At 41.8% G+C, this 13144-nt stretch overlaps 1 protein-coding gene across 4 annotated transcripts in view; it reads right to left on the bottom strand.

The window, feature by feature from the left end:
- The window catches only part of LOC116708141 (mgat4 family member C), a 151225-nt gene that overhangs the window by 6547 nt on the left and 131534 nt on the right, over positions 1-13144 (bottom strand). For all 4 annotated transcript variants that reach the window (XM_032545945.1, XM_032545955.1, XM_032545965.1 and 1 more), the window contains one exon: positions 582-730. In XM_032545945.1, coding sequence (XP_032401836.1) covers positions 582-710 — 129 coding nt within the window. In that variant the 5' untranslated portion in view covers positions 711-730. The remainder of the gene's footprint in view (positions 1-581; positions 731-13144) is intronic.

The following is a 13144-nucleotide window of genomic DNA, read 5'->3' as shown; positions in this document are numbered from 1 at the left end:
GCTCTTCACAAGATTTACATTTTCCAGTCACTGAGAGGGCAAATTTGCATTGTCATGCCGTGATCAATATATTATTTGAAAATGGTATCAAAAACAACAATATTATCATGTATCGCAATGATTACTGGGACAATTTATCATTCATTGAAATTTGTCAGCAAGACAGGCACATTGTCGGGATTGATATACGAGATGTGACTGAATGCAGTTGTTGCGTGCAGTTTATTGATACAAATCATGAGCGGTGTCCTAAAGATGCGCATTCCAAATGGGAATGATTTTCAAGAGTAATATTTGTGTTTGTGGAGCTTTTAATGCTTCGTCATAAAATCACGGCCATGCAGCTACCTGAAAAAACAGGTAATAATAAATAGTTGCTATCGTCACTTTGGTCGTTATCACAAGAGAACCATAAAATATCGCGATGAAACTTTAAGTAAATATCGCCCATCGCTTCATGGGAGCCAAAATAAAAGACATTTGGAGTTTGTTTGAATGGATTTGTTCAGACCTCTGCCCCGAAGACGGACACAAAGAGTCTCGATAAGTGAATAAAACCAATGGCAGCTCTCGTCACTGACCAGCACGTAGCCATCCTCGATGTAGAGGTTCAAGAAGAGGAGGAAGGTGATGAGGAAGCCGAGGAAGGGAATGGTGGAGCGTTTCCTCAGACACCTCATCTTGTCCAGGGATTTCCACACCAGTCTCATTCTCACACTGCCGATGGGATCTGAGGGAGACATGGTGGAGAGAAATACATCAGAATGCGACGGCTTTTACAATCTGGAGTGCTGTGTTTAAGGAAAGTTTGGGGTTAAATAACCGTCCACACTCATTTAAATCATCCGCTGATCCGCGTATGACCGTTGGTAGGAGAAATCTGGAATCAAACCCCCAACCGTCCAGACAACCACTACTCTGATGGCTCAACTTGCCATCTTTCTAGAGCTCTACTGCTGGGAAAAGTTCCCAGGGCTACCTTACATGTGTGACTGACTAAAAAAAGATTTTAAATAGTGGCGAACGCAACTTCAAATGTAGCAACATGCTTTGTCTTTTGCTTCCCAACAACTGAGCGTCAGGATGTGCTGCTGCTGCCTCCGAGACGCCCAGCAGAATACAAACTACGTCCAAGCTCAGTTCGATGGCCACACTCGCATCGATCAGTCGCACCAAGACACAGCATCACTGGGGATTCGCCTTGTCAATACCTCTTTGTGTGCGCTTGAAGACTGAATTTAACATGTCCACCCTCGACTCGCCGCTCTCCGTAGGTAGGAAGCACATGTGGATTAAGACCCATGGTCTTAATCCACATGTTTTATCACCTAGCAATAAATCTTCTATCTGATAAAATAATGAATAGTATACTAAATACTGCAGGATGATAATAATGTCATCATCTGGTGTTTGAAGATCTAAAGAAAAGCAGATTAAGTGGTTTGCTGGACAGTGTCAAGAGGGAAAGGCATCGGCCGTGACCTCAGAGGAGCAACTGTTGCACAAAGTTAATCGGAAAACCGTCAGAGGGGCGTTTCCAGTTTGAGGTTCAGTATTGTACGGAGTCAAAGATTATTCACAATTGGAAACTATTTGAGATGTCTATCAGTCTCCAGCAAATTATCCTATTTTAATGTCTGTAATGCTTGGAGAAATCGCAAGAAAGTTCAGATTGCATAGTTTGGTTTAATCTGTTCCTTAAACAGACGTAACAGAAGCAGAGAGATATTGTGGTGGGTTGAAAATCAAACACATCACTTCATACCAACTAGTAAACATGGTGCTAAGGGCATAGTAATTAGGGACCAGGGCACCTTGCACACAAACTTCTCTATATTCTAAGGAATATAGAGAAGCTTTCAAGACTCATCTGTCCAACAGGTGAAACTTGGTTGACACTGATTCCTGATGTATGACAGGAATCTAAAAAATCAAAACTGAATCTGAATGAAGAAAAGAGAGGTGTCAATGTGTTTTAATGGCCTAGTCAAAGCCCAGGCCTCAATCTTATTGGAATGCTTTGACGGTATTTTAAGGGTTCAATCACAACAGCCCTATGTGGTTCACTTTAATCAAACTCGAGTCTGTTGTTTGCCCAGGAAGTACATAAAAGAGTTCACTTCAGAGCAGAGCAGAGACCGCTCCAAAATCAGGAAGCAGGCTGTAGCGCTTGGCATTCTGGGTAAATACAGCCAAAACTAGCATGTGCCTTGCGCTAGTGAGAGAAATGGTTTGCTGTGTTTTACCAAAGACAAAGGAGAAATTCTACAATCACTAAAATCGGACATTTTTGTTTTACATTTCGTAAAGAAGGAAGTTGCGCTCAGTGTCTTCTTTGGATCTTTTTGTGTCACCTTCTTCAGTGGTTCTTTGTGCAGCGCCACCACAGGCGATGAAGGGAACAGGTTTTCTAAACGGTTTGGTTTGTTTGACACAGTGCAATATGAAAGTGAACAGCAGCAGCTGAAAATGTAACAAATGTTGCAATTTTAGTCCCCAATCAAACAGAGCCTAACGGACGATCAAGTGGGAAAACAAACCTCACAGAAATCTTCCAAGTCCCTTATAAATTCAGCCCGCTAATTCTGTCTTTACAATTTTCTGAATCTTGGGGCGGACTTCACAGTTTTACCTTTTTGTGCTGGTTTTTGTTTAATGAACAACTCAACTTGGGAATCTGCTGTGCGTTTATACGCTTGATGTTCAATGTAGATACTTTTGGAACCTGGTATGAACTAAACTATTTCACACTGCCCTCTTACTTAAAACCCTAAAACCGACTGTGTGCTGTCCGGTCTCTGCTGGATGTCTCCAGGATTCTGCGTTGTGACAATGAAAGGAATGGTTAGGAATGTTCTGGAGGAACCTGAAGCCGGCCGAGTCATCCCGACACACTGGCGCTCAGCTCAGGTAGCGCTCCCCGCCCGCCGCCGCCGAGTCATCAGTCTCATCTCGTTTACCAAGAACTCGGCCGCAGCTGCTTCCTCTCTCAGGAGACGCCACGCCCCAAACGACACGGCACGAGCGTTCAATAAAAGTCAACCGCGATTTCATGTTGAGACAAGGACCGACCACATAGATCCGAGTCCTGGATGTCTATCTTAACGAAACAAGACAAAGATATGTGCCTCCTCGTTTAATAATTCAGCGCAGGCTCCGGGGAGGAAGAGCATGAGACGATGATACAACCAGAGGCGCGGCTGGGAAGAGAAGCTCGTTTCTGCTGCCTTGGATTTCACCAGAGGCTCAGATCCACGGTGTCACGATGGGCACTTTACTGTACCTGGAACATGCTGGAAGAGGGGAAAATTATGCCGATTTAAGTTGTACGGATGACGGTATGAGTTTGCCGTCGGGATGGTTGTTGTGTGTTGTGTTTACTCTTGTGGCCTGAACCCAGAGCAGTGAAATGAACTTTGTGTGTTTTAAAGGGCCGTGTCTTCATACCTGTCGTACAGTCTGTCACATTTCCCTGGCACTCTTTCAGAGCGGCCTACCAGCAGGCTGCAGCTGTTATATATCCATTATACACTGCTAGGCTGCGGGTGTGTGTGTGTGTGTGTGTGTGTGTATTCTGTATTCAGAAGTGGGCTGAATACACCAAAACAATGCTTCTTTATTTGTTCTCTGCTACCAAATAGTAAGACTTTATCTTGTATCAGCTGTCAGCTTCTTTAACCAATTCCAAAAACATTTTTGGCTCTAATAGGTTACCGTACTGCAACATTATAACCTCAAACGTCAATGTAACTTCATTGGATCGAGTTTTTCTGAACACTAGGAAGTGCAAAGACTGGAGGAAAAATGATGCTTTACGACATTTTACTCAGCTCCTTTAAGGATGAAATAATTCTTTATTAGTCTCACAAGTGCAAAATGTAAGCTTTGATACCACTACATCCAATAAATAAAAATTCTAAATAAATTGAATAAAATCTGGTGCATCTGATTTGTGATGCACTACAGGAAAACCGGGAACCAGTCGGAAGAGCAGAAATGGTGAAAAACAATGAAAAACAGTCATTTCTGAGAAATATGTTTATTTATTGATTCTTTTTTCTTTTCTAAATACACGACGTGAAGAAACCACCCCAGGCTTTAAAATGCAGGTTGACTACGTTGGTCAAAGATGTAAAAAAAAAAAAAAAAAAAGCAACAAACCTCTCAAATTATTCATAAAGTACAATTAATAATTCTAAATATGAAGTAAAATAAATAATAAATAATGACATTGCTTCATAGCAAAGTGTAGAATCAGAATGGATCGGTCACATTGTCACAGATAGCTGTGACAATGTAGAATTGTTTTCAATATCGGCCCCATACAAATATTAATATCGGATCCGTGCATCTCAATAACTTTATTGGCTCGTCACACCCTTTTGTTATTGGTTTCAGGCAATAAGAGTATACCTGTGTGAAATTTCATCTCAGTATAACTGTTTTGTTACAAGAACATTAGTGAACAAACAGTCAAAGTTCAGTCTAAATCCTAATGAGAATATACAGTATATGCAGAAAGACTTGCAAACTGTTCTTCAGGGATGGAATCCATCCAGAGTGACTGAGTTTGAGAAGACTGGACAAAAATATCTGTAGCTACAAAGCTGTTCCTCAAAATACTTATAGTAAGAGGTGCTTCTATGAATTATTGGTGTTTGTGGTTGTAACATGGCAAAATAGGAACAATAGCCTGAATACTTTAGTAATGCTCAATAAATCCTAGCATAGAAAAAACCATGCAACAAAAACCAAGCGTATCAATGTTTTTTGTCATTGCAACTAAGCTTTCAATTTGTTTAAGATTTTTTTAAAGCCTTGTGATTTATAAAGTCAATACACTCCTGCTGTTTGTGTTAGCTTTATGTATTGTCACGCTACGCTAGCATTCTTTGTGATAAGTATCTTCAAGATGAGACGAGATAATAAATCCATAAATAATAATAAAAACAAAACAAAACCAAAAAAAAAAAACATTGTCCAGAAATCCTCCAAGGAAAATATCACCTGCTAGGATCCCAGGCGGTGCCGTGGGGGTTTGGAAACGGCCCCGAGCCGTAAAGCTTCCCCTCATCAGTCCCCGACATCAAAGCAGGCTGAGAGTTATGCTGCTGTGCGACACATGAGGACCCGAGGGAGACACAATGACAAACAAGGGAAATAACACCGAGACCAGACCGAGTACGGAGATGAATTCATGTTCCCTGAGTAGCAGTAGAATAATTAACTGCACACACTTTGTTACACTGAAGTCATTTTTCAGTCAACTGAACAGTCCGCAGTCATATCTTCAAACAATCACGGTATTTTTAACGCTGTAATCTTTAATGATTCTTGTTGCAGTCCTGTAAAGCGGCACTCATGCTAATTTCAGATCCTGGCTTAGGCTTTCTTCGCGGCTAACTGCTAGCCAGTTGCTGCAGTTTCACAGTGTTTACTTATCATTTGAGTCACATCTGTCCCAAAATGTTGCCACACAAAAGATTTACAGCCAGTGAAGGATCCTTTGGTGCTGTTTGCTAGCCTAGCTTTTTTTTGGAAAAAGCCAAAACCAACAGGGTTCTTCTCAGCCAGGCCTGTCACAAAAACACATTTTACTGGACGACACAACACCCCAGAAATTATTGCAATGAATGAAAATATTGTCATTTTAAGATATTTTTAACTAATATAATAACAATAATGGCTTATTAATGCAAGTATACCCACTCAAAGATAAAAAAAAAACATTCTAAAAGATTTAGAATTTAGGATTATATTTGAAATGTAATCAATTACAAATTTATTGATGGAACCTGACTTAATGTCGTGTTTTGATTGTTGATTCTATGTTGCATTGTGTTTCTGTGTTTGATATGATGTAAAGCACTTTGAAATGCCTTGTTGCTGAAATGTGCTATACAAATAAAATGTGATCGATTGATTGATTAAAGAGCATTTAACACTTTAACTGGAACACATTTTAGGTATCCAAAATAAGCAAACATAAGAACTGAAATAACAGTAATTAAAACTGAGTATAAAGACAAAATTAATTAAAAAAAAAATCATTCAGCTTAGACAGGAAAAAGTGTCAGGTAGTGCAAGCTAACTACTTGGTACTGGGTGGCAAATGTTTGCAGCGTGTCTCAAAATGGCGGCTTGTCAACTATGTTAAAGTAGAGCTTCTCTTTTTAAAGACTGTTTTCCAAGTGGAAATTATCAGGCTCATTTTAATTTATCATGATATTGATAAATGTATTGCTAATTGTGACAGGCTTAATATCAGACAATACTTCCCTTTACATTCAAATGAAGAGTCTCAAATATGCAGCTACACAAAGTCAAGCTTGAAGCACTCATCTTCATTCATCTTCATATCCCAGGTTCATAATAATGTCTAATACTGACTTCATGAGACGAAGTCGCAGCAAATATTATGGAGCAAGACTTTGATATATCACAGCCTTTTAATGTTGTGTTTTAGGTCACATTGGCTTTAAAAGTCATTTTGAACTTGACTACTTTGGACTTCATCTTATACAATGGATACGAAGAACCTCTAAAAACAGAACTAACAATTTTAATAGTTCAAGCAACAAATATGCCTTGATATGCACAGTGAAAATGGTCTTAGTGCTACTGCAGAAGCTAGCATCTATAGTCTTTCTTATCTCTGTTCTTAGTGCTACAGCAAATCAGCATCAAGAAGAAAGAATGGCCCTTTTGTATTGGCTGCTTTGCAATTGGCAACCAGCATCGTGTCGGGTAGAATCGTGCCTGGTTATTTCAGCTCCCCAATTTGCATCATTCTTTCGAGTACTTTAGATACGTTCTACAAAAATAGCCACAAACAGGCAAAATTTCTGCAAATAATTCCTAGTTAGGTTCCACAGAAAAATTATGTGAATTCAAGATTACTGAGCCGTGAATAGGTGGGGTTCCGCTGTATTAAAAGTTCTTATCTGTTATCACAACCTTTTAAGTACTTCCACCTGAAACCTAAAGGGGAACATAATGCCATTTTACTCCACAATCAAGTAACTATGTTCAGTTATTATAAAAAAAATATGTCAAATATGTCTGAAAAGAAATTTGTCTTTGGAATTTAACACCTTAAAATTGGGCTTCTGTCCCTTTAAGAAACCCCTGCTCTTGCTGAAGCTCCGTCTTGAGGAAGTCTTCACGCCATGGCTCCTCTATTAACCCTTCAACAACGTTTTTATCAGAGTTGCACTTAGAAGTAGTTCATACAACGAGCTCTACCAGGTGTTTGCTAATTGCTGCTGGCTAGTCTGAAGGAGCTGAGTGGGGGAGTCTTGTGCTCTGAAATGGGGAAGCTCAGTAGCTCGGAAACTGCAGCTCTGAGGAGGAACTTGAAGCAAGGTCTAGGTCCACCCAGGTGCTTTGTACAGCTGAATGGTTGCCACGGGAGATTCAAGGACTTCTCAAATTTGCAGGACAGAATCAAATCAACACTCCATGTATGTTTTTGATGAGGGAATAACATTATAGCGCAAAGCAAAGCTCAAAAAAGTCAATTTTACTTAATATTGCCCCCGTTAATTCACATAACATTCACGCAGAACGTTTGTTTGTCCTCTCTCATGGTTCTCTTTTATTTACACAGACCAATAGTAGCTTCTCAAGAGTCCTCTGAATTCCTCCTCAATGTCGTCCAACCTTTGCTGGCCGTGAATATTAGATGAGTGGTTCAGGAATCTGCTTTTCCCCTGCAACATCCTCCTCTCTTAATGGTGAAACCTGATGGAGGCAGACTTCAAATGGGAGAACAAGGGGCTCCCCTGTGCAGGGAGGGCAATTATGTGGTCAGGGGGACGGTGTGTAACCGTACACCAAGCTTTCTATACAAGACACACCACACAAAACAAAACGCAAGACCTGCTTCCCTCTCCATTTGTAATGGCCCCATAGCTGCAGAGTGGCAGCGGTCCTCCTGCACAGCAACTATATATATATTTTTTTTTCTTCTTCTTTTTGCGAGAGGCGCGACAGGAAACCAAACGCCAACAATAAACAAAGAAAAGGTCGACTGAGCAGAGCAGACTGACATGCGGAAAATATATGTGGCGTTTCACATCTAGCCTTCCAAAGCAAAGTCCTTTAAAGAGCTAAACCACAAGAGCAAAACACCCTTTACAACACCGACACCAAAGTTTGACAAAAAAAAGTTTAGAATGGTCTAATTTCTTCACCTGTATGGTGAATAATGAAGATGAAATTCTGAGTTTGTGGTACACACTGCTCCAGGTTTTATTGACAAATCACTATTAACTGCTGAAACACTTTTCCTACCAGCGTGAATGAAATCTTTTTAGCCTCCCAATTCCGGACACATTTTGAGCGTGAGCCATCGCGTGCCTTTAATGGGAAAACCTAAATGGTGAACTCATTCAAAACAAGGGTGAAAGGATGGGGGGTGGGGGGGGGGAAGATGGATAAAATGAGAGTGCAGAAAGCAATTCTCCCATCTTTCATCTTGTTATCTGTTTTACATTATTTCCCCTGGGTATCCTGCACCTTGCAGATATACGGCTCTGCACAAATAATCAATTAAGCCTGCAGATTTGCCGGGATTCAGCAGTTGCTTTGTGTCAGGCCTTCAGCCACTTTCAATGGATTTTCTCTCTTGATAAAAAAAAAAAAAAAAGCCGAGCACAACGCGGGCTTTTGTTGATAACGAAATGAGGCATGCGGTGGCATAATGAATCCCTTTATTATGAAACGGGCTGTTTTGTTATTAATTGAAGTGGTCAAAATGTTTACCAATTACTACATTTGTACACAGTGCCTGACAAAAGAACTCTGTCATCTACAAAGAACCGCAGCGCATTCATTCCAACACCCGAGAAGTGATCCTAATTATCTACGTACGATTGGGGATTGACACTACGGGTTTTATCAGAGAAAAATCCGAGCCCTGCAGCCGCTCCATGGAGCTCGTGTAAACGCCGCGTGTCACAACGGTGAAATCGCAATTGGAGCGGATGACCTGTCGAACCAGCGAAGGTGCTCATCCAAAGGGAGTCCTTATGGCGCGAGGGAACTATGGCACAAACTTATCTTTTATATGAACTGCCAAGTAGTTTTCAGATCATTAGGGAGTCCCAGATGTGCCGCGTGTTACCGGTCCCGGTTGCATCAATCTCCCGAGGCCAGACGGCTGCGGCGAGTATCCAAACAGATGTACCGCCCCGCCAAAACAGCAGCAGCACTGCCCTCCCCTCCTTCGTCTCCCTACGCGGGGCCTGGCTGTCATTGCTGTCAACAGCTTGAGACGCCACACTCTAATGGGAGGAGGAGGTGCACAGAGGTAGAGAATGTGGATAGGCGTGCGTGTGTGTATGTGTGTGTAATGCACTCCCCACAGACACACTGTCCAAGTGTGCCCCTTTTCTTTTCACACTGCCACAACCAACTGCCATTGCTACCTTCTCTGGAGCCCTCATGGGAAACATGGGCTGCTGCGACAATGGCACTTTCAGATGTTCTCCCACAAGGCGCCAGACAAACCTCTGAGCTTAAAAAAACCCTGTAAGGTCCTTGACACCCCACTGCCAAACAGGCCTCTCTTTGCGAATTTCAGACGGCCAATGCGTCCTTGCCTGTTTTTTTTTTCCTCTAACAGTGAAAGGAACAATGCCTTGTTCTAGTTCCAGGATGTGTTGGAGACATCCACAAAGGCTTTTTAAGCTCATCGTCACTGGCTGAGGTGGCACATGCTGCTGGAATGCATTCTCATAATATATTGAGCAATATATGCAAGCTTCATGGCAAACAGTCACCAGCCACAACATACTCTCCCTGATGCCCTACAATTGTTCAGGTCAAATGAAAAGCGTCTACAAAGATGTTTTCTCAGCTCTGTCGTATCGTCACCTTCCTAAAATATATTTCTGCCGTCTGAGGAATCAAGACTCCAACAGTCTGATAGAACTCTGATACTTTATCCATGTTTTCTTCCACCGTTTTCTGGAGCTCCAACTGCGAAGGATGGACTCTGACAATAGCACTTTCAGATGTCCTTCCACGAGGAACCAGAAAAGCTTTAGGGCTTAAAAAACAAGAAGGTCCCTGACATTCCTATGCCAATTGACGTTTGAATAGTGAAAAGATCAGTGCCTTATTGCACAACATGTTGACAATATCAACAAAGCCTCTCTAGTTCATCGTCACTGGCACAGGTGGTGTATGCCATTGGAATGGATTCCTATATATTGAGAAAGTAGTCAAGTTCAAGACAATCAATTAATGCCCAGCCAGATCTGGTACCTTTTTGAAACTGATACAACTGTACAGGTCTAATGTAGTCTCAGATTGGCCATATTTTTCCAAGGTCTATCTTCCATCTATTGCACTGAAGAGACAAGGCATCAACAGGATACTACAGTTGTACACAAGTCTGTGCCTGTTTCACACCAACGCAACCAGTTATTACTGTTTCTTCTTTGGAGCCCGCATGAGAAATTCAGATGTTCTCTCATAAGGAACTATAAAAGGCTATTTTTAAAATTATTTAAAGGAAGCTTACCCCAAAAATCATCTGCTCTACTTTCCCCATTTTTCAGTCAGTTATCTATTAAGGCTGAGTGGTTGGCTAGCCTGCCAGGATCGTGAGGCTGTCTCCAAAAGTCCTCAGTAGGTCTCAGAGTCCGAGTCATTCAGTTCGTCGTCCGCAGAAATGGAGGACAGCGGCCTCTCTGAAACGTCTCAGACACTCCACCATCAAATATCCTTCCCTTCTTGAATTCTAGATGGTCAATGCTCTTGCCTGTGTTTAAGCTTGAACAGTGTGAGGAGCAAAGTCTTGTTATAGTTCCAGGATGTGTTGGAAACATCAACAAAGTCCCTTTTTGTTCAACTGTAAGAGCACCGTTGGTGCAAACTGCTGAAACGCATTCCCATAAGACACTGTGCAGACACTATGCAACTCTTGGCCGAGGCGTTTGGAAAGCGGTTCCTTAGATGTACCCGCATTCTCAGCTATGCTTGTTTGGCTAGAGAAGATGTGGTTTCATAATTCTTACAGATTTAAGGAATCAAAACAATCCACTGACACCCCTTTTGAAAAACACCTAATGCCGCAACTTGGATTCATTCTCCGTGTTTTCTGAAAAGACCGAGGTGGCATAGAGGGGGTTGGAGTGAAACAGCTAAGGCTCATAATGGTTGACTTCTTGTAGGCGATAACTTCACAACTTGAAGGTGTGACTAGCGCAAAAACACACTGCGAACACATATAATTTGTTGTCGTCAGCACACACTGGATGTGATGCATTTTAGTGCACTGAGGCAGTACAAATCACTGGCAGTCAGTAACTGTAGATCCAAGTTTGTGACGCTTGAAAATACAACAAAACTGATATGAAGTTATAGGACTAGTTGTGTTTCCATAATAAATGTGTGCAAAACTCAATATCCCATATTTTGGAAAGACACAATTTTGCAATTGCGGTGTTTTCACTTCAATAGGTTTGCTAACATTATGCCATTAAAGAACATCCAGTGCCATGATCATCCAACTACTTCCTGTCGTCTTTTTCTTCACAGTTTGCTCCAGTGGTTTGGGCCGTGCTGTGGTGGTTCAGAGGGTTAGCACGCCCCACGTTTGGAGGCCTTAGTCCTCGACGCGGACGTTGCAGGTTCGACTCCCGGTCCCGGCGACCTTTGCCGCATGTCTTCCCCCTCTCCTTGCCCTCTTTCCTGTCTGCCTACTGTTGCAAAAAATACAAGCCACTAGCGCCGCAAAAACTCTTTGGAGAAAAAAACAACAAAAAAAACTGTTTGCTCCAGTGGCAACGTCCGGTTGTTGATCATTTGACTCGTATGATGTGAAAAAAGTGTTTCCATTGCAGTTTTTCCAAATAAACCAGTTTCTATACGGCTAAAAAGATCACCTCATCCTAGTGCCAAAACTTTTCATCCAAAAACAAGTTTTTTTCAAAACTGATATGTTTACATTAAACAAACTTATTTTCAAAATGTCAAATTGTGTAATTATACGGTCAATGGAAACACAGCTATTGACGAGCCTTACCTTACAACCTTACCTTACAACCAAAACTCCTTCTGCACAACACTCTACGGCCAAAGTTCACGCCTCCTTTGGTTCTGTAATGCCGCATTGATGGTTTAAAGTCTACGTGCGGGACAATACCAGCAGTGGCATCTTAGCGAAGGATAGAGCAACTAAGGTTGTTGAGGTCGATTCAGATATAACAACTTAAAATGCATTTCTCTCCTCCATGTGAGAGTCTAGGACAGGAGTTAGTCTCAAAGTGAAGGAAGTTATTGCTCTAGTGTTTGCTAAGGTTGTTGACGTTTAATGTCAGAGGTAAAGCTTTTCCAACTGTGATGTTTATAATGAAGACGGGGAGATGTAAGACATGATCTGAATCGGCCTCTCCCAGGCCCTTCTGAGCAGTTAGCGCTTTGACCCAGATTAGCGAGCTGCCAACGGTGCACTTGGGAGGGGAACTGATGGAAGGCTGTGATAATGCCTGCATATTTCCAATTTTAAACACACTCGCAATGCACACACCTCTTGTAAACAGGCACACACATGGTCTCTGCTTCATACCTATCCCTAGTGACTAATTGGCTGGTGATAAAAAAAATAAATACATTATACCCACATCTCAGACACAAGCATCTGAATATTGCAAAAGGGTCTCTAGGGGAAAAAGATATTCAATTAGTACTTTGTTATATTACAGCGGGTTAATGAGCAGTGTGTCTTTCTGTACCCAGAGTCCCTACTGTCCGCTGTCATGTGTCATAAGCAAATGCTGCTACGATGCTCCCCCTGAAGCCATTTTCTACTTTAGAAAACACAGACCAATGTGAATTAGCAGACAACATCCTGTCATCATCTTGCTACCCCATAAATAAAGAAGCTGAACACTGGCTCCAGGCAAGGGAGAGAACGGACAACACAAGAGGAAAAATGGCCATTGAAGAATTGGCCGGAGAGAAATTCCCTCTCCCGCTCCGTCTCCATTTGGAAGCCAGAGAAAGAGCCAAGGAGACTTGGCTCTGCCTTGAAAGCACTTAAAAAGCCAAGGTCACCTCCTGGTCAAATCTGTGAAATGAGAAAATGGCCAAAGGGGCATAAGGCCGGTGGCAGATAACATGAGAATGCACT

This window comes from Xiphophorus hellerii, chromosome 2 (genome assembly GCF_003331165.1).
Source record: "Xiphophorus hellerii strain 12219 chromosome 2, Xiphophorus_hellerii-4.1, whole genome shotgun sequence".
NCBI lineage: Eukaryota > Metazoa > Chordata > Actinopteri > Cyprinodontiformes > Poeciliidae > Xiphophorus > Xiphophorus hellerii.
This window is presented reverse-complemented; position numbering and strand designations above follow the sequence as displayed.